At 40.1% G+C, this 22,879-nt stretch overlaps 1 protein-coding gene across 9 annotated transcripts in view; it reads right to left on the reverse strand.

Moving 5' to 3' along the window:
- The window catches only part of LOC134539790 (protein lingerer), a 170,012-nt gene that overhangs the window by 55,071 nt on the left and 92,062 nt on the right, over positions 1-22,879 (reverse strand). For all 9 annotated transcript variants that reach the window (XM_063382045.1, XM_063382047.1, XM_063382054.1 and 6 more), the window contains 3 exons: positions 7,808-8,164; positions 6,699-6,849; positions 5,771-5,928 (listed from right to left, as the gene is read on the reverse strand). In XM_063382045.1, the coding sequence (XP_063238115.1) occupies positions 5,771-5,928; positions 6,699-6,849; positions 7,808-8,164 (666 nt within the window). The remainder of the gene's footprint in view (positions 1-5,770; positions 5,929-6,698; positions 6,850-7,807; positions 8,165-22,879) is intronic.

The raw sequence follows: 22,879 nt of genomic DNA on the forward strand, positions 1-22,879 counted from the left end.
CTCACACACACTTATGAATACCTTGCTAGATGAGCTTCTTGGTGCTTAGATGAAGAAAAACACGCTCTGCGCTCTGGTCCACAAACTTCACTTAGCCCTTTTCTACCACTACGGGCATGCACACAAACACATATTCACACTCAAACGCACTAGTATAGTTATTACCTGGCCCACCCCCTGGGAAGCAGTTGTTCGCAAATCCACTGTTCTTAGCTGCTGGAAATAGGCAGTTCACAGGGACTCTGTTTGTACTTTAAATGTAAAGCTACTGGAAATAAAGTCTCCCCTAGATAAGAGTGGCTGCAGAAGGCCCCACTCACAAAATATTACAATGCACCACTTCCCATCTCCTGCTCAACTGTAACCAATGTAAATGTGTTTACACTGATTCTTTCATCATACACCTCACAGAATTTGTAATGATCCTATTTGCTCGTTCAGCAACAACATTTTGTTAAAGCAAGTTCACTACTGTTTTCCTGTGTACTAATCCACATGCTTTCAAGTATGTCTCAAGTTGGTAAATTTTCTCACGTTGTGACTATTTCCTAAAGAAAATAACATTCGGAATTTTTTTTTTTTTTTTGCAAACACTAAATGCGTTCCTCTATCTACCCATACTTGCCAACTTTTGAAATTCCCAATCCAGTAGAAATTTTAAATGATTAATTACCATAGCGTAAACCAAACACGGCAATTTGGTTACTCCACGATTAAACATAACAAATAACCAAATACTGTATATTTTATATTATTTAACAAAAAAGTACATACAGCTATTAAATTACCTAAACATCTGCATTGTAATATTGTGAATTTCATATTTCACACACATCTGATATAGAAGTTTACACAATATTGCACCCATCATCAGCTGCACTCAATTCATGTTCTTATGTAGGTATGTAATTAAATATAGGCCTACAAACTTATTTACAACACTTTCGAACTAGCTTTTTTTTTTCTTAAGGAAAATGCTTCAGTGATGCTGCAGTAGCTTTCTTAGCTTTTTGAAGAAATTTCTCAGAAAACTTCTGATCATAGCAAAAACCCACTTGTCTGGATTTACAGTGAAACCTCTATTTAACAAATCTCAAGGGACCAAAATTTGTTGTGTTTGTTGTAAAGTGGTTTGTAAAATGGAGGTTTCGCACGATATATTTATAGTCATCATAAAGCTTCACATAAATGGCTAGAACTGTCTTTCTGACTGTTTAATACGATATGAGGAATTAAACATGAAAAAGTACATAGAATACACTTGTTTAATGGCCAAACATTTGATGCTTGGAAATTATCAATTCCCATCCCCAGTGCTTCCTGGCATGCCTTTGTTGTTTGATGCCCTAGCCTCCATTAACCAGTCAAAAATTATCTTGTCCAAATCACCATTTTTACATACTTTCACACGTTTTCGATTTGTCCCTACCAGAGAAGCGTTGTTTTCGATCTGTTCCCGGTTGGATAATATGGTCGAAAGTGTAGACGCCGGGATGTCGAAACGTTTAGCTATATCACTTTTTTTTCCACCTTCATCAACTGCATTTAAAATTTCTAATTTTATTTTAACGTCAATCTGTCGCAGCTTTTTAGGATTAGAATTCATTTTACAGCAGTAACGTGTTGATTTCCGTAACTACGTGTGGAAATAAATAAACAACAGTGAAAACTGAAAAAACGGAAATTGTACTACACCATAGTTAAAAATATTTGCGTGTGCGCATCTTTAACCATAGAAACGCAAAATATACTAGTTGTTCGTCTTGCCAGAGAGATGGTACGAGAGGTTTCCGCCACTAGCGCTAAATGTACCCGCCATTTTGAACAAAGTGTGGCATGTATACACGACGTGTGTTATCCATGATGCTTTGTTTATTTATGCCTTCCGCGATGGTGCTTATTATTTTAAGGTTATACCCACGTATTTTTAAGCAGTGAATGCAAAAAAATTAGTGGATGTCTTGTAGATGTTTATTTTTGCGTGTTTTTCAAAAGCGGCAGTTCGTTGTAAAGGGAATTTCACTATTTCGGAACAAATAAAATTCGGTATTTAGAGGTTAAAACAGCATTGATCTTATGGCGGTTCGGCGGGACCAAAATTTTATTTCGTTGCGTGGGGTTTTTCGTTAAATAGAATATTCGTTAATGGAGGTTTTACTGTAATATCAGAAATGCTTTCAAGAGAGTTATTTGACAACTGGGATCTGAACTGGGTCCTGTTTTTCTTGACCAAACTAAACACCCTCTCGCACTCTGCATTACTGTGAGGGATTGTGAGTATGGAAAACATTACTCTGGATAGTCTATCAAATTTTGGTTCCCCAGTTATGCTTTTCATATTTGAGACACTGACCCATTTTTCCACAATATTGGCACTCTGTGTTAAACAAGAAAGATCTAGCTGAAGGGAAATGAACTATTTGTGAAGTTCATCCATGGCCATGCTCCTTGTTTCATTGTCTTTAAGTGGTAACATTACAGGAAACAATTTCAGGAAGTACTCAACATCAGAGAAACTGACATTTTCAATGCCCTCAATGTTGGCAACACTTGCTTTCATCAAAACTTCGTTCTTCAGAGGAAACTTGTTAACAATATAGTCACATGCAGTGATGAAATACTTTTACACAGATTCATAAAAAACTTTTTTGTCAGATGCTTTTAATTCACTTACAGTTTGTGAAGTCTGAAAGCCAATAACCATATCAGAGTCTTGCCTCTGATTTTCAACAGCATGATAGTTAACTTCAAGAATATCCACATTCTTGATAGCAGCAGGCTTAACAAACTTAGATAATATCTCTTTCAACAAGTCACAGAGCATGTGTCGCAAAATGTGAATTTGAGGTTCTGATGCTTGGAGCATTATGTTTACTTTTTCAAATGAGGGTATCACATGCAACAAAAACAAGCAGAAAGCTCTATTCAGTGGCATTGAGAGAAATAAAAACAGATTTTCTTCACGACTTAAATTTGAACTTTTACTTTTCAAAATAAGGTCAGAATCACTTACTGACAAGACTGCACCAGCCATTTTCTTGTAAGAGACCTTAGGATCATCTCCTTTTCTTTTACTTGACTGTTTTCTTTCAAAATTAAAAGATTCTTTTGTTCCAGACGGCTTGGTTGTCATGCTTGAAGGTGAGGAAGAACACGATGGTGAAAGAACATCTGACTTACCTACTGATGTGAAGTTCTCTTTGGGCAAGAGTGAAGAACCTGATGGTTTCTGAGTCATGCCTACCCTCTCTCCAGATTTGTTACTCTCTTTCGGAATCCTATAAGATGTCAGTGACGAACACTGTGGTTTCTGATGACTGACTTCTTTCTTGAAGAAACTCAACAAAGGTTCCCACTGATCTACAAATCTAGTCAGACTTCTACCCAATGACAGCCACCTGGTACAAACATGTTTCAAAATCTTCTTAGCATCTTTATTGTGTAGATTTTGAAATTCTGCCAGACTTTCTTTTCGTTTGCTGCTTTTCTCAAGATAATAATAAATGTCTATTAAAATTTCGTCAATTTTTACTGGCAAGCAACTTGACCCCTTTTCTGCAGCCAAATTAATCAAATGGCACAAACATCCCATCACAATAAGTCCCTCCTGAACATTTTTTAAAACAGCTGCCACACCATTCTTATGTCCAAGCATAACTGCAGCATTGTCTGCAGAAAATGATATGTTTTTTATGGGTACTTTAAGACGTTCCAATTCTGCCAACATCAAACTGCCGATATTACGACCTGTTGCATCGCCTTGTAAATTAGGCAACGAAAGAATGCACGAGACCATTTTTTGCACACTTTCGCCAAAAAACGTAACCACCACTGGATACAGTTTGGAATCGGAATCATTACTCCCATCGGTTGACAAACAAAAAGGGCCATTTTGCAAATGCGTCGCAATATCCTCTGTAGCATTTGCAGACATTTCTTTAACAATAGCAGATGTTTTTGTTCTGCCACAGCTATATTTCTTTGCAACGTCGGATGAAGGAAACATTTTCCTAAATAAAGGCCCGGCGTGGTCGGCCACACTAAGCGGCAGGTTATGTTCCACGATGAAATGAGTGAACAAACACTCACTTCTAATGACGGCATTATCCACGCTTTCAGTTTTCACAAAATAATTCTGAATTTTCGTATTTTCTTCGCCACTTTTCATGTTATTGTTGTGTTTGGTGGTTTTGCCATGATTTCTAATGTCGTTTTTTCCGCCGTGTGCAATGTTTACATCGCAACGACAAACCTTACAGAAGGCATACTTATTACCTTTATCAGACTTGATAATATACGGAAACTCTTGCATATACACGTCTCTGAATGCCTGCGAGTACTGCTTGGTTTTCCCGCACATATTGTAAACAATACAATCGTACTGATGCCACAAACACAATTACAATACACGCATCTTTAAATAATTATTTACGTAGCACTACGCATTTCGTTTAATGCAAGCTAAATAAAAAAAATAATTATATAACCGTATTCAAACCACAACACTTTATTCCGCGCTAAAATACTCCAAGACTGCTATAATAAAAAAAATAAAAAAAAAAAAAAAAAAAAACCAAAAGATAAACACAACATAAACTGCGCGATGATTGGCTTGTAGCAACCAATGAAGAAACAATTGACACGGACGCATTTTATTTGACCTTGATATCCCGTCGCTGATACGATACCAAAATCTTACAAACGTATTTTAATAACGTAAAAATGTCGGAAAACCAGTAAAATAACTGATATGGCCGTACAATCGTACAATAACATGATTTTCCGTACATTTTACGGACAAGTTGGCAAGTATGTCTACCCTATAAACAGTGTTCCTTAATTCCTACTGGTTTCTGAGAAATTACAGTTTGTAGGTCACATCAGATAGCCTATGCAGTGAAGTGGCCATCACAAAGTTGTGCTTTAACTGCATTGTTAATCCTGTGGTTTTCATAAGAACATGAATATTCAGCATTTGAATATTGTGATGCAATGGAACATAAATAATATCTCAAAAAATTACTTGATTCCCTACCATGCATCAAAACAAAACCTAAGTGTCTACCCTTGACAGGGATTTTTTTATTTAGCAGTATGGAGGTGCGAAGTGCCGATTTGTTACTTATGATAGCACGTAACCTGACATACAAAAGGAATTATTGCTTGTATCAAACGTAATAATTTCTTTTATAAGTCAGGTTACGTGCTATTGCATGTAACAAGTCAGCGCTTCACACTTCCATGCTGCAAAAAAAAAAAAAACTGAACTTATTTATCAGAAGTCCACTTTTAGTTAAAATGATCATCCTGTCAAAGTAAAAAAGATGGACAAAAAAGGGTCAGGATCTCGGTATTAAGAACACTTTTTTACCTTCAGACACATTCTGGTGGATTTATATTTCCCTGCCAGCGATGTGAAGGATGAGAAGGGGAGGACGGAGACTGCTTGCTGTTGCAGTCAGCAATATTAGATTTAAGAACCTTTAAATTCACTTGTACTACTGGAGCTTAAAGAGAAATTAAGACGTGTGCATGTGCATTGGTCGGTCACAGGAAATATAGGCTCCCCTACAACAATGTTTTATGGGTTTTACAGTTCAAGTTTACTGTATTTTCACTGGGAAAGGTTTGGCTGTAAAGCTTTCCCTGGTACCGGGATTATATGATCGGTTCTTGGTGCCGGTTAATTTGAGGAAAACCAGCAGAAATGACTTGAAGAACCGGGAGACACACAGCACTGTGCACGGAGGGAAATGAAGGACAGACTCACCATGTGAGGTATCCTCTGCTGCACCAACTGCAGGTCCTCATAGGTGTAGACGGGCTGCTGGAAGTACGGCAGGCCGCCCTGGCTCATGATGTACTGGTGCGCGCCCATGATGGGCGTCACTCCAGGAGGCATGCCCGTCACCATGCTGCTCTTGCCCGCTGCAACACCGCCAATGCTCGCTTCATTGCCACCCCCACACCACGCCATGGTTCCTACCCTCTCATGCAATCAACAATCAAGGACTTCCTTCACTTCATCACCTTCACCACTATCATTGTAATATCAAAAAATCCCTCAAAAAAATAAAAAAAGTTGAATATTTCATGGAAAAAAAAGTAATTTCCTTCGTTGGTTCAATTCATACAGATACGCCCCTGTTGTCCATAATTATTTCTGGAACACAAACTTAATCTCAAGCATAGTATCAATTCACTTTTCAGTTTAAACGTGAGATAAATAAAAAAAACACTTAAAATGTTTTAGTTCATAAAGCAAAGTATTGTTTTCTGCCAAGACGGAAACAAAAGAACATTAAAATGCCAGCATTCATCACAAATATCAATCAAGGCTGCTATGATACAATTTAAAAAATACAAAAATGTGTGGTTGGGTGTAAAATTAAAGAATTTTCTTTACATGTTAAAAATTACAGGTAGACAAAAAAAAATTCAACATTACATTACCTAAAAAATTATTTTTCAAAAATTCAAATGAACATAATCAAACATGTCTTATAAACAGCAACCTGTCCACTATTGCAATTCAGTGTAAATATGATGGTGAAGTAAGATTATACACTTACATACATGCAATTATTGAGGACTCATGCATTTGAAGCTTCAAATGAAATTAATACTCATTTTTTGGAGTCAAACTGAAGGTGTAACAGCTTGGTGAAAGCTGGAAAATGGCAGAGTGTTACGTTTACCCGAGGAGCTGGAGACCTTGGTGGAGGTTGAGCTGACTGTCTGGCTGGCGGTCAGCCCCAGCGCGGGGGAGGCGTTCACGTTCACTGCCAGCGTCGTGCTGCTGTTAGTGCTGCTCAGGCTCGAGCACGTCGTCGCCACTGCTGCATCGTACTGCAAGCACACCGCACACCCCACCACTAGATACGGAAATTTCGCACATTCATTTAGTCGCAAGTTAGAATGCAAACCTCCACACTGTCGCACTGTGTTCATGATTGGGCTGCAGTTATCTGGACAAGCCCCTCTACGACCGTGAGCCAACGATGCCCAGCTAGGAGAGAAGTAAGCGAATCAGGTAGTGCCAAATAACAAGGATAAAACTGTTCTCACTAAGAAGTCAACCAATGGATAAGCAAACATCGGTTTAACAAACCTATGACTTTGAATTCTACCCTGAGCCCAGACGAATTCACGAAATTTCCGGGTCTCTACCCATCACTCCACTCAGCCAAGCATCCCGGGTTACGCATTTTACTAGTTTTCACAGATACTCAGAAGATTAAAACAAACTGGTGGAAAAGCAGCGACGATCATGAATATCTAAATTGGATAGGCTAATATTTCCCCAGTTAAAAAGCATTCCTGTACATACTTTCATTCCACTCAACTGATTAACAACATGGAGACGTCTAACGGCGAACAACTCAGATTGTGTGTGGCACCATGACACTTTCGGAGTGTAATGGCTTAGCTCTTAACTTTAATTTTTGTGTGTTTCAGATTTATGAAAGCAATGTTGTTCAAAGTAGGCATGTGTTATGGAGAGACTGACACATACGCCTCAAGGTAACTCTAGGAGACCCGAACGTGTGGCCGCACCCCCCGTTTCAGGTCTGCCTTGAGGCAGACCTCTGAGGAAAACCAGAGCATGTGTGGCCGGCCTTAGATGTCACAATTTTGTCATCAATTAACATTTGACTTACTATTTGCGTCTAGATGATAAACCTCAATTTTACAATCAGCGGGCGAGTTTGCAGAGCTGGTATCAAAGATGAAGGCCCTGAATCACCACTACTTTACACTGAAACTGTTTGTTACCGTGACTGCACCCTCGCCACCTGAAACCCACCTGAGAGTTGTTCGGCGCCGAGTTGAGAGAGGAGCCCAGCTTGGCGTGGTTCTGCGTGGTGGTCGCCGCGGTCTGCCCGTAGCTGTTCTGGTAGTGGGGGGTGCTGACTGCGGCCGGCACGTAGCTCCCGTACACGGACTGCGTCGCCCCGTACACCGAGCCCTGGTAGGCGGGGGTGGCGGCCGAGAAGGTGCTGGTGCTGCCTGCCTGGGTGAGCGAGGGGTAGCCGCCTCCCCCTCCCTGGTACCCCATGCTCGCCTGCGAGTAGGAACTTGTCTGGAAGGAGCTGGGCTGAGAGTTTGACGCGTAGCTCATCTGCACCTGGTTGGCCGGGAACACCGTCGTCGACGCTGACACCTGCGGACGCATTTCTCGTTACGGCACTGTAGCTGCAGCCAACACAGGACCACATGCATCACTCATGAGGGTGTGAAGATCTTCAAACTGGGACCTGTTCGAAAAACAGGTGGGTTGTCTGTAAAGTCGGTTTATGGACGATAATTTTACGTGATAACGTCATAAGAAATCATTGATGAAAAATTGCATACTTTTTAATTTTCAAATATTATTTACAGTTTTTGCAAATTTAATTTAAAGTATTTGTTTAAATATAATCACGAACAATTAGTTAAAAAGCCCGCCTTAACCTGTTTGATATTATAGAAGATTTTCTCGCACGGTAGTTGGCCGGTTCTTGCACGCTCGGCTCAGGCGGAACGTGACAATGAGTCATGCTTTTTCGTGCGTGCAGCCGGCGTTCATCGATTTATAAGACGTTATCACGTCAAAATTATTCATTTTCTCATTCAGATTATAAACTCAGATCCAGAAACACACGTCTGTCACGTTTGCATCCATTCCTCAGAATGAAGTGTGATCTCCCGTCTTCTGTTCACTCAGGTCTGGTGGCTGTGGCGCTTAGCCACTGTAGTGCAGTCAAGTCATGTCCGGTCAAGTCAAGTCAACGCCAGTCCACTCTGAAGCGCCTTAACTTTACGGAGAAAATGATAGATTTTTTTTCCTATAATTAAGGGTGCGACCCGTACGAAGGGGCGACCCTTCTGCGGGTTAATACGGCATTCATATTGATAGCTCGCCCATTGAATCCCAACACGTGCGCTTTGTCTTGTACCAAGTAAACTAAAATTTGATAGCCCACACTTTTCATGGTTAGTGTGTACTACGATGATAGTTATGCATTAGTTCAGGCCACTGAATTTTTGTTTTTATATTTTTGTATAAACCAGAACCCTGATTTTACTATGCGTACATTTTCATGAATCACATTCATAAAATCTCTACCTTGGTAAAAAAAGAAGGGGGGGGGGGGGGGGAATTTTACACCCTCTCTTCCCTCATGATTTTTTAAAAAAATTTTTTTCTAACCAGATATAACTGATAAAATTTGTGTGTATCTGGTACTAATAAATAAAATACCATTAAATATTTATTAATGCAATGGGGGAAAAAATACCCCCCCCCCCCCCAGATGTAGCGTGTAAACATGGAATGCATGATGGCTTTTCATGCCAGCCTGCCACCGTGCTGCCATTTGGCCGCTTGCTCGCCTACCTGCCCGCCTTACTCTGCTCTGCAGTCGGTCTCGCCTACTCAAACTTATTCTACTGTCTCTCCCGTAGCAAACATTAAAAAATATTGATTGCGCATTTCAGTGTATCATGCGGTGTCATTGTGACCGCCTTTCATACGCATTGTCAACATTGCCCTAAATTTATCATCATTTACACTTGTATTTTCTTCACTCAACAGACGACCATAATACTCCTGCCTTCTCAGAAGTTAACCTACTTGAACTCTAAACAAAATAGTGTTAACAATGAGAGTAAGCTTTTCTCTGCTTACATTTATTAGTTTCAGTTGAATTAGAAAAAGAAATTTCCTAACCTACAAACATTCAAAACAAAGGCATCAGTATTCTGTCACTGTTTTTTTTCTTTACATTACCTAATCTGGGATATTTGTAAAAACCATCCTTTACAACATATTTTACATGTTTACCCTTAAAACAAAATTAACTTTGAAGGTAGATACAGTATAACCCCGACCTAACGAACACCGTTATAACGACAAACTCTTTATTACGAACACGCAATATGGTCCCGCCAAAACTGTATTATTTTTTACGTATATTAACCTCTAATTAACGAGCATTTTTTCTTCGCCACATGACGTAACTCCGTTATTACGAATTACTTTTACCATAGGACGAGAACTAAAATAACTTTAAACACGATATAGTGTTTGCAAGCTACATATTTCCTTGTATGTATTATGCCTTCGCGTAATATGTATACATTCGACTTCACAACGTAAATATTGGCTTAGCTTCATAGATAACCATAGTACAGGCTACATACCACATCTATTGAAAAAAGTAAACATCTATGAAAACCTATTCCATAGCTGCGACAATACATTTTAGAAAAACCTCGACAGTAACTATCGATTATAGCCACAGTTGCAGTCTCATCTCTGTTTTGCCAGGTGACGATTACTGCATTTAAGTATGACATCTCTGACTGTTATGAGTTTTTTTTACCGCCCGCTAGTTACATTCGTGTGATGTTTGTGTGCGCGATACACTGCAACGAAATTAACGAAGTGAAATATTAATTTGTTTTGATCGATGGAGGGTAAAAGAAAACGCAATGCAATTTCGCTAGCCACAAAAATGGAAATTCTGCATGCTGTGGATAGTGGTGAAAAAAAATCTGACGTCGCTAAGAAGTATGGAATACCATCATCAACTCTCTCGACTATACTTTCGAACAGAAGTAAAATAGACAGTGCAGTTCTTCTTGGGACAGATAAAAAGAAATATCGACCATGCCAAGATGAAGCGTTAGATACGAAAATGTTCGATTTTTTGATGGAGTCACGATCAGCAAACATACCTATTTCAGGGCCGATTCTGCAGGAGAAGGCACGGTATGAAGCACTGAGAATGGGGATAGAAGGCTTTCAGGCATCTAATGGATGGTTGCACCGATTTAAAAGTCGATGGAGCCTGACAACTTTAAAGGTTTCTGGCGAAGAAGGCTCTGTTGACCCTGCAGTAGAAGAAGCATGGACTTCAAAACTCAATGGAATTACAGCCGGTTATGCACCAAACAACATCTTTAATGCAGATGAGGCTGGTGTGTTCTTTAACCTCCTTCCAGATAAAACCTTGGCACTGAAAGGGGAAACATGTCACGGGGGAAAGAAAAGCAAGGACAGGTTTACAGTTCTTTTGTGTTCAAATTCAGATGGAACAGAAAAGTTGGCACCACTTGTCATTGGTAAATTTGCAAGACCCCGCTGCTTTAAAAATGTGAAGAACCTGCCATGTCCTTACAAATTCAACAAGAAATCATGGATGACCTCATCTATATTTTGTGAGTGGCTTGGAAGCGTAGATGCACGAATGGGTTGTAAGAACAGGAAAATATTAATGTTTCTTGACAACTGCTCTGCACACAGAGTGGAAGGAATACAACTGAGAAATGTAAAAGTGGTTTACTTCCCACCAAACACCACTAGCAAGCTCCAGCCAATGGATCAAGGTGTGATATCGCAGGTAAAGAGGATTTTCCGTCGCCAACTTGTGCAGTACCTCATCAGAAAAATGGAATGTCAAGATACAGAAAACATGAAGTGGAACATACTACAGGCAATGCAACGCATATGTATGGCATGGAGCAGCATTGAAGCAACTTCCATTGCCAAATGCTTCCAGAGAGCAGGCTTTCAAGTTAGCCCTAACGAAATAGATGATGAAACACTTGAACATGTTGATGAGGATGAGTGGAAGCATGTTACCAACAATGCAGCAGGTGCTACATTTGAAGATTTTGTTGAGGTTGACAGTGCAGTCATCACAAGCTCATCTTCCACAGATGAAACTCAACCAACATGCAAGGATAATGAACAAGATGAAGAAGGTGAAGAGATTGAAGCTGAAGTGACCAGACCATCAAGAAAAGATGTGTATTCTGCTCTTGACGTACTCGAAAGATTCCTTTTGACGTCAGATTGTTCGAACAATCAGTCAAGCTTGAAATCACTACGCCAGGTAGAGTGTGCAGTTGTACAAGAAATGAAAATCAGCAGCTGTAAGCAAACTTCAATTCGGGACTACTTTTCAGAAAAGTAGATGTATATTTTCTGCATTGTACAGTAACCTGTACAGAATTACATATTAATGGGTCAGTGCCGATTGTCCTTATTAATCAAATCAATTAATTTTCTAATTTTATTGTGAAATGTTGATATTATTTGCTAGGGCCTAATTGTAAGTTATTCTCTTGCAATTGTGCCATGTTATTATTTTTTATGATTGATGTGTACAGTATGTAGGCTATTGTGTTTGTCTTGGATCGTTTACTGTATTTCAAAATTCCTATTATCGATACCTTATTAAATTTGTCAAAAAACAAACTTTTTCGAGATTTTGGATAAAAAAAATGACCCCTTTATAAAGAACTCCTTTATAACAAACATGCCAAAATTTAATCCCTTCAATTTTGTTATAAAGAGGTTTTACTGTATTTTTAAAATGCTGGCTGTGTTTGTGACATAGTTTAGTATTTTTATATTTATTGAATTACTTTAAATAAAATTTTAATGGCAAATCATACAAATTATTAACTTAAGCACTGTTTAACTACAAGTAAAAAGAAATGAAAATGTTACTTAATAAATAAGCGATGTACAATTTTTCATGAATATGCTTTTAATTTGATTTTTGGGAAAAAAAATTAGGTTTCAATTACAGTAGAACCCCGATTTAACGAAGTGCTATGGTTACCGAAAATGTTTACTCTAAATCGATGTTTCGTTAAATCCGATTTTCCGATTTTCAATGACCCCCGCACTCATAATCGTGTCCCTACCTGTTGCAAGCTTACTGTAATGCAGGGCTGTGAAATGATAACAACATTGTTCACTGCAATATTTACTGGGCATCTTTGTGTGCAGTCACACGCAGAGCCTACAGACACACTGTCCCCTCGCGAGCTCTCCCGCTCCCGCTTCACGGCACCCCTCTGTCCGCTACCCTTCAAAACCGGTTTCAATCCTCCCCTGCCTGACCCTCTTCTGCCAGTACAGTCTGTCCATCACCATTATTGATACACAACATCAAACATTCTCCACCCCCTTGAAACCATTGGTTTCAAATTTAAAATGCTAAGTACACACACAATTTGTTGAGAACAAACTCACAAAAACTAGTCTGTAGGTAAAATCACAAGTTTCTGAACAGGTCGCTTCAAGATGCCACTGGAAGTTTTTACATTCACCACCCTGACTACACCATCAGTTCCAGGATATGTCTCCTGGACAACTGCTAGTCGCCATCCAAGAGGAGGCATGTTGTCTTCCTTGACAAGGACCACCATTCCTGACTGAATGTTGGCATTCTTAGACTGCCATTTACTTCTTTGTTGTAGTGAGTTCAGATAGTCTTTAGACCAATGGGTCCACAACTGTTGAGATAACCTTTGAACATATTGCCACCTGGATAGCTGCTTCATTGGTAAGTCAGACACATCAGGCTCAGGAAAGGACATGAGTGGACAACCAATTAGGAAATGTCCAGGACTAAGGTAACTAGGGTCATTAGGGTCGTCGCACAACACTGTCAGTGGCCTGGAATTGAGACATGCCTCTATTTGAGCGAGCAATGTAGTCAGCTCTTCAAAGGTAAGAAGGGATTTTCCTGCCACCCTTCTCAAATGATGCTTCAATGATCGCACTCCAGCCTCCCATAGCCCACCAAAATGAGGGGAACTTGGAGGAATAAAGTGCCATGTGATACCCTCTGATGATGCAAACCCATGTAGCATTTGGCTGGATTCATCATTAAAGAAAAGTTTCCGAAGTTGTTGTAGTTCCTTGTTAGCACCAACAAAGTTGGTAGCATTGTCACTATAAAGATTTAACACCTTGCCTCGGCGAGCTATAAACCGCCGGAGTGCCGCAATAAAAGCCTCTGACGCAAGAGAACTGACCAGTTCTAAATGGATCGCTTTTGTTGCCAAGCAGACAAAAACAGCTATGTAGCACTTGACCACAGATTTGCTCCTGACACTACCAGATTTTACTGCCAGGGGTCCTGCATAGTCAATACCAGTGTTCAGAAATGCACGAGCAGGCCGAACCCTTGCTGCTGGTAATTGGCCCATCAGTTGTTGGGTAACAACTCCCTTCAGTTTTGAACATGTCACACACTTGTGGATGACAGAGCGCACATTTTGACGAATTTTTGGTATCCAGAACTCCTGGCGCAATGATGCTATCAAAAGTTGAGGCCCCGCATGTAGCTGTAATTATGAGTCTTGTAATGTGGTGTTTGGGTGGCAGGATAAGTTGGTGCTTGTTACCGAAAGGCAGCTCCGAATGATGTAAACGTCCACCCACACGTAAGCACCCCTTTGTGTCAATGAAGATATTCAAGTCCTTTAACTGACTTTTAGAGTTGACTACATTAATTTCCTTTAAATCATTTATTTCCTTTAGAAACTCCTCATGTTGTGCAATCTTGATGCAGGTTTGCAAAGATTTCTGTAACTCTTCAGCTGTCAAGAAGCCTGTCTTTTTGTTCACTGTATGTCTTGCATTGTATGCAAATCTTTGGACGTATGCAATTACTCTTTCCAGTCTAGCTAGTGAGGAAAAGTCTCTCAGAGTGTTTTGAAAACAGTTCATGGTTGGTTTTGTTGCCATTGCAGAGATCACTGGCATTCGTTGTTCTGGAGTATTTTTGTCTTGATCCTTGCTGGCTGTACAGGGCCAAGCATCTGGTTGCTGCAGAAGCCATGATGGACCATACCACCACAGATGTAAGTGATGCAATGTCACTGGATCAACTCCTCTAGAGATTAAGTCAGCAGGGTTGTCTTGCGATCTTACATGTCTCCATTGACATCCATTGGTTAAATCCTGAATATGTTCTACTCTGTTTGCAACAAATGATTTCCATCTTGCAGCTGGTGAGTCTAACCAGGACAGGACAATTGTGGAATCCGACCAAAGTGTGATACTGGAAACACTGAGTTCTAGAACTGGCAATGTCCTGCTTAATAGGTCTGCAAGTAGTACTGCACCACATAATTCCAATCGAGGAAGAGTTGTGTGTTTAACTGGAGCAACCCGAGATTTGGAAACCAGTAACTTCACTGCCACGTTACCACAACTAGAAACAGATCTTAGGTACAGACAGGCCCCATATGCTTGTTCGCTGGCATCTGAGAACCCATGAACTTGCACATCACAGTTTAGACCACTGACAAGTACATGTCTATCGATTTCGATGTCTCTGACAGCTGCTAGTCTCACATAGAGCTTTTGCCACTGCAATGTAAATTCTGGTGGAATGATTTCATCCCAACCTAACTGGAGGGACCAAAGTTTTTGTAGAAATATCTTGAAACAAATGACCACTGGACTAATCAGTCCCAAAGGATCAAATATGGATGAAACTGCTGAAGATATCATGCGCTTTGTTGTACCACTTAACTGATCATGTGTCCTCATAGCTGGTCCTATAGTATTCGTTGCTACATGAAATGTGTCAGTCACTGGCTGCCACAATAGACCAAGAGTTCTTACTTCATCTGAAGTTTCAAATGAGTGCAGTGCTTGATTTTCTCTATACTCTGGTGAAATTGCTTCTAGAACAGCTGGGTGATTAGAACAAAATTTTCTTAAGGGAAAGCCACCAGAGTTAAGAAGTTTGATCAGTTGATCTTGTATGCTAAGTGCCTCTTCTACTGTGTTAGCCCCACAGAGTACATCATCTACATAAAAATCCCTCTTCAATATTTCTGCTGCTTTAGGGTACTGGTGACATTCATCTGCAGCAAGCTGCTGCAGGCACCTTGTAGCCAAAAATGGCGCAGAAGCTGTGCCATAAGTTACAGTTTGAAGCTCATAGATCTTGACTAGATCATCTGGAGATTTTCTCCATAAGATTCGCTGAAGTCTGGTGTCATTAGGATGAATGTTGATCTGTCTATACATTTTTTCAATATCTGCTGTAAAGGCTATTGCATGTGTTCTGAATCTCACGATTATTGAATACAAGTCCTGCTGTATGGTTGCACCAACCAGAAGTGTATCATTGAGGGATACACCTGTTGTGGTTTTTGCAGATGCATCGAAAACTACCCGTGTTTTTGTTGTTGAACTTGATGCCTTTACCACTGCATGATGGGGAAGATAATATGCCATATTTTCATTTCTACTCGTATCCCTTATTTCTGACATGTGCCCTAACATCTCATACTCCTCCATAAATTTATTGTATTCAGTACGAAGTTCTGGTTGCTTGTGTAAACGATGTTCCAATTGCTGCAACCTTCTAAGTGCATGATCATGCGAGTCACCCAATTTAAGTTCATCTTGACAACGTGGTAATCTGACTGTGTACCTGCCATTGGAGTCCCTAGTGGTGTGGTTTATGAAGTGCTCCTCACACTGAATTTCTTCCTTTGAGCCTAGTGCTTGATTAACTTCTTCTATTTCCCAAAATTTTTGTAGTCTCCTGTCAAGTGTTAAGTCACGTCTGGAAAGGAAAGACTTAGAATGTGAAGATGGAACCTTTGTGTTATGTGATTTAACACGTCCAGATAGGATGTAGCCTAGCTCTGTGTTTTGAAGTACTGGATAATAACCTGTCCTGGTTCTTTTATCCCCCTTTAACAAATGACAGAAAAGCTCAGCTCCAATCAGAAGATCAATTCTTCCTGGCTGATCAAACTTATCATCGGCTAGCACAACATCATGAGGAATGTTCCAGCCTTGGGTGTCTATGGATACTGCTGGAACATTGTCAGTTATTTTTTGCAGAATTGCACAGTTGAGATTTGTCCTAAAGTTGCTAGTGTTAGAATGCAGCTCAATGTTTACACTATGAGTTGCTTGAGCCAGGACATTACCGATTCCATGTATGGGCATTCTGTCGTATGACCGCCGTAGATTAAGTAACTTGGCTAATGAGTCTGTTATGAAGTTGCTTTGTGATGCCGAGTCAAGTAGGGCACGGCACAGGTGCAGCTTTCCTGAACTGTCGCATACCTTAACTATGGCTGTTGACAGTAAAACATGAGTGGTACTTCTGATTTTCAAGCTACAATAACTTGCTGTTGAGCCCCTTAGGCTATTTGCATTGCCAATGCCAGATTCTTGTGTTGATGCAGTGCTGTTCTCTAGGTATGATATTTTATTGTTATGATTCTGGCGGGTTTCTTGATTTTCTCGATGTAGCAGTGTGTGGTGCCTTTTTGTGCATTTTCCACAATGGCCAGACCAACATTTTGCTTCATGATGAGATGATCTAAGACAATTGAAGCATAAGTTGTGCTGCCTTGCATATTCGTACCTCTCTTCTACACTGGCTTCTGCGAATGAACTACATTTGTAAAGTGAATGATTCTGATTACAGAATGGGCAATTATCAGTGTTAGTTGCCACAAAAATGTTAGTATTTCTAGAAGTGCTAGCATACTTGATTTTGGAATCATTTGAAGTGACACTGGAGGCATTATTGAACCTTGCATTTTGACTTGACTGAATAAGTTCCAGTGCCTGGCATCGCTTTTCCAGAAATCCCAACAGTCTCTCAAGGGAAGGAAATTCACAAGATGCAGTTTCGTGTTCCCACTCCCTTCTTGTATTGATATCTGTATGATCAAGCAATATATGTATGAGCAGGGTTTCATGAAGTGGTGTGTCAGTCTTGAGACTAGTTATAGCATTTAGATTACGCCTGACATGGCTAACGAGCTGTCGTAATTGTGGTCCTGACTCTTTGGTTACCTTTGGTGGTGTTAACAGTTCTGTTACATATTTGGCCACAATAAGCTTGGGATTGTTATAACGCTGGTTTAGTAACTGCCATGCCACTTGAAAGTTTTCGTCGGAAATAGTCAAATTTTGCACCATTTCAAGTGCTTCACCTTTCAATGAAGAAATCAAGTAGTGAAGTTTCTGTACTTCTGGGAGAGATTTATTGCCAACGATCAAACCCTTGAACGTGTCCCTGAATTGTACCCATGTTGCAAAATCACCAGAAAATGTAGGCAGATTGACTGCAGGGAGATGTAAATAATTGGGTTTGCCATGGGTAGATTTATCTGTTGAACTGAGTGTCATAAATGTTTCTAAGTGGGCCTTAACATGATAAAACATAGCTTCAAATTCCGCTCTGTGTTCACTATGGTCAGTTTCTTCATCATCCAATTCCAATTTTAATTGTACATCGTCAAACCGTGACCATAAGTCGGGAAGTGCCTGTAATCTACTTAGAATCTCACCAATGTTCTGAGATTCACTGTAATTGGATGCAAAGGTTTGCATACGAGTCAATGAACCCTTGTACACAGCGCGTTGTTTCTTAAGTCGTTTGCACTGATCCTCATCCATGGTCAAAAATCGACATACAATATACAATGGATATGAGTAGGAGGATTAGTAGGGACAAGGGAGGCCTGTCATGATGTCTGACTAACCTGTCTCTGTTCAATGTTGATCCTGAAGAACCCCAGTAGTAGTCCAAATTATACTTCGTCTGCTGGCATTTGCACTTTATTGCTGGGAATACTTGTCGCGGATGAACGCTAGTTCAGATGCGCGCGTAGTTGCGTTTTTACCGCTCGTGCCTCGCCGGAAACATGCGCGGACGCGACCGGGAATGATTGCGATGACGTAACACGGGAAGCTCCCAAACTGCACCAAGTCTCTTACACAAACACATTGACTGTTCGTTACATTTGTATAAATTACGCCACTGTATTGTTAGTCGTGTTTTCATAGTGCGCGGAACCGGTAAACACTCACTTGTCGTACCGATCCGGCCCGGAGGACCAAAATGTTGCAAGCTTACTGTAATGCAGGGCTGTGAAATGATAACAACATTGTTCACTGCAATATTTACTGGGCATCTTTGTGTGCAGTCACACGCAGAGCCTACAGACACACTGTCCCCTCGCGAGCTCTCCCGCTCCCGCTTCACGGCACCCCTCTGTCCGCTACCCTTCAAAACCGGTTTCAATCCTCCCCTGCCTGACCCTCTTCTGCCAGTACAGTCTGTCCATCACCATTATTGATACACAACATCAAACACTACCGTTTCCATATCGTAGACAGGGTCGACGCTGATATCTTGTGCTGCCGTGCTATCTCAGACTTTGTCAACTTTACATCTTCAACGTCTTTTAATCTCACTCGTACGGCCCCCGGTTCGTACGTACACTTCGGTCGTACATACAGATTTTCAGAAACCGTGAAAAATGAGGCATAAAATAAAAGTTTAAAAATATATAAAGTGTAAGAAATACGTTAAAGTGTATTAAAATACAGTCGCAACCTGCAGCGTTTATAACAAATACGAGCTACATACACATTGCGCCACAGTAAAAAATAAAAAAATTGGCCGCAAATTGATGGAAAATTTCCGTCAATAGCGCGGCGTACGCGGAGAAAGGTCATTGTACTCGGTCAGCTGCTATTACGGCGCGGCGTAGCCGCCGGCTGACTCTCTTTGTTCGCTGAGCTGCGCAGCACTTATAAAAAACGTATTCCAAAAACTAAACACCGCGCACAAAGCTCTTACTGAGAATAATAAAGCTGTAGCAAACTGTATGTATTCGGTACCGAGTAACAGGTGTGCCATCTAGTAACGAGTAACGAAACATTACACACGGCTGCATCTCGTTACTCATATTTTTCGTATGTTTTACGCATGCGCGCGCATATTCGATGAATTTGCGTTACAAAGAACGATGTTTGTTTATTAAGTAAAGTATAATTTGGAAATTCGTCGTCAAAGTTTTTTACTGTTTATTAAAGGTATTGTGTGTGTAGACAAAGTTTGAGATTGGAACAGAAACAACGTAAGAAAGTATTGTTTACAAATTAGAAATATGTTTTTATTATCGCGTATTTTCACGTTTTTTTTGTTCTTATCTTAAAAGAGATAGAATAAAAAAGCCGCTCTAATGAGATTTAATTGTTTCTTGGTTAACAAAAGCTGTTAATTATCAAATATTGTTAATTGTTTATATTCTATTTATTATTATTTACGCGACGTCATACTGTACGCGTACGCAATACGAATCGATTCGTTGCTGCAACATAACATAGCATGTTATGCGGTATCAGAAGTAACGAGTAATGTAACATGATACGATAGTAACGAGTACTAATTGTTATAGTAACGAATACATACGGGGACGCTTTTTTCCGTTACTTTTACACCTCTAGAGAATAATGATAATGGCGTATTGGTGTGACGTGGTCACAAGTTGAAAAAACCTGGAGGATGGGAAAGGGAATATTTGGAAACGTGTGATTATTGGCTATCACTAGGGACCTGAAAAAATCGCGATCGCGATAAACCCGAAAAATAACGCGAATTTTGATGTTTTGAAGCTAAAATGTGATTTTCTCATTTTTTCCCGTCTTTGTCACGAATTTCAACACAAAAGCATGAATGTTACGTTTCTTCTCCCCAATACCAAGAACCATCACGGTATCTTCACATGCTGGGCCGAGGGTTAGAACAGCTTAGTTGAAAAACTACACGCTTTGCCTTTAAAATGTGTTACTTGTGCCAGTTTTGGCCACTGTTATTTTTCTTTATGGCTTTTGAAATGTTTACAGAGGGCTGGAAGAGCTTAGTTGAGAAACTACACGTTTTGCGTCTAATGTGCGTTACTTATGTCAGTTTTGACCTCTTCTTGTTTTTCTTTGTGGCTTTTGAAATGTCGGCAGAGTGCTGGGTGAGTAAGCTTGGTTGAAAAACAACACGAGTCTAAACTGTGTTACTTATGCCTGTTTTGACGCTTTTGGTTTTACTGCCTTGGAAATGTCTCCGTGAAGCTGTAGGGAGAGGGGACAGGGGGGTGACAGGTGACGACACTTTGGACTTTCCCTGAAAAGGATTTACGATTGGGAGGAGGGAGGGAGGGAGGGAGGGAGACAGCGCTAATGGAACTCGCCACAGGATGCCTCAGCCTTCCTCCTTGCTTTGTTACTGCCGTGAAAGGCCGCCCCCTCCCCTTGTCAAACATCTATCTTTCCTCCGCTGCCCCCTCCCCTTGCCTAACATCTATCTTTCCTCCGGCGCTCCACATCCTCTGTTTATATGTTCGCGCTCAGAACGTCTAAACATACCCTTGTAAACATTGCCGTTATCAACATTTCCAGGCTTAAATGTTAATTGCTCCACATAAGAAATGCCAAAAAATGTGGTTAGTGCAAGGCAACGAGCTGATGAGTTCAAAAGTGATGGTATTTATGCATCCGATGCTGTTACACTAATGTGTAAATACTGTAACTGCAGAGTTACATTTGAGAGAAAAGATTCTGTGGCAAAGCACATAAAAAGTGACAAACATGTGAATGCCAAGCAAAAATTCTCTAGTGGTCCTTCCGATAGGAAATTGCAGACATCTGTTGTTGAAAATTTCAACAGTGTCAAACGGCAAAAGATAGACATTGAAAACTTGGCACTGAAGACAACTGAGGCGTTCGCGAAAGCAAATATACCCCTGGAAAAATTGGAAGATCCAAACATAAAGTTGTGGTTGAATGAATTCATTGAAGGTGAGAAGTTTTTAAATTTACTTTATTATGTAGTTCCAGTTATAATGTGGTTATAAAATCCATAATTAGAATGATGCATTTCTTATTCAAACCTGTGTTTATTATGTAGTTCAAGAAATCATAGAATAACTTGATTTTAGTATGTCAATTAATTATATTTTAGATTGTAGTGCATAAAACATAGCTGTATATGCTATACAAAATGTATTTTATAAAAAGTATCATCTGTAAATAAAATAATTATCTGACTTTTCTTTTGGTTTTAGGTGGTGGAGATTTACCATGTGTAAAAACTCTAAGGGAGAAATATACACCTCAGTTGGCAGAACAACACTTCAACAAAGTCAAAGATGTTGCATCAGAAAATCCTTTGTATATACTATGTGATAAAACCACCGACAGCAAGGGAAGGTGTGTTTTTGTAATACTGTTTCAAGTTAATACAGCAATATTTGATACTGCAAAACTTCTAGTTGCTTCCGTTAGTTTCTTGCAGAAGGCAGACGCTACAACTTGTGCTCAGGCTATAACAGACTGTATTAGCAAGTATGGTGTTAAGTACCAGAATATCATGGGACTCGTAACTGATTCTGCCAGATACATGACCAAATGTGTCACAAGTCTGCAAGTGTTGTTTGGTGATCATGTTGCTCACATCCAGTGCTGGGCTCACAAACTCTCCCTTGTCGGAAACGTGCTTAGTAGTGAACTTACTGAAGTAAACTCTGCTGTGGTGAATGTGAAGTCTGCATTCCTAAACACCAGGAAAAGAAAGCACCTGTTCCTCAAGTACTTGGAAGAAAAAACATCACAGCCTGCTTCGCCATTTCCAGTGCCTGTCATAACTCGCTGGAATTCCTGGTTCAAGTCTGTGTTTTATCTGGCTGAGAACTTTGTTCACATAATTGCATTTTTCAGGGGGTATGAGCTTCAGGAGGTGGGTAATGCTGGTATCAGGTACTTGTCTTCATTATCTGACAAGGATGTTAACATTATTTTAGCTCAGTGTGTGTTCATCAGACATCATGCAGCTGATCTCGTGAACCTTCTGACCAAACTTGAAGGTTCAAAGTATCCAACAGGTCATACTCTGTATGGTGATGTTGAGTGTATCCGTAAAGATTTTGAGTGTGTATCAAAGGGTGTGTTTTGTTCTGCTTTTGAAAATGCTACCCGTAACTTAAATACTAGTAACCAAGCTCGTGCTAGGCACGAATGCCAAAAGGCTACAGCTTTGAGCATGGACAAAATGCAAATGTTGTTGAACAATGACCCTTCTGCGGCAGTATTTAAGGCTTTAAATAAGTGTTTCAACCCAAAGAACATCATCCTTAACAAGACAGAAGATGTTATTTCAGTAATGAAATCCATTCCTGAACTCAGTAATTTTCAGAACACTGAACTTTTCAAGGGTTACGAAGCCCTGAAAGAAGATGTGCAAGAGATTTGCAAGACTGAAAA

Source organism: Bacillus rossius, chromosome 16 (assembly GCF_032445375.1).
Source record: "Bacillus rossius redtenbacheri isolate Brsri chromosome 16, Brsri_v3, whole genome shotgun sequence".
Taxonomy (NCBI): Eukaryota; Metazoa; Arthropoda; class Insecta; order Phasmatodea; family Bacillidae; genus Bacillus; species Bacillus rossius.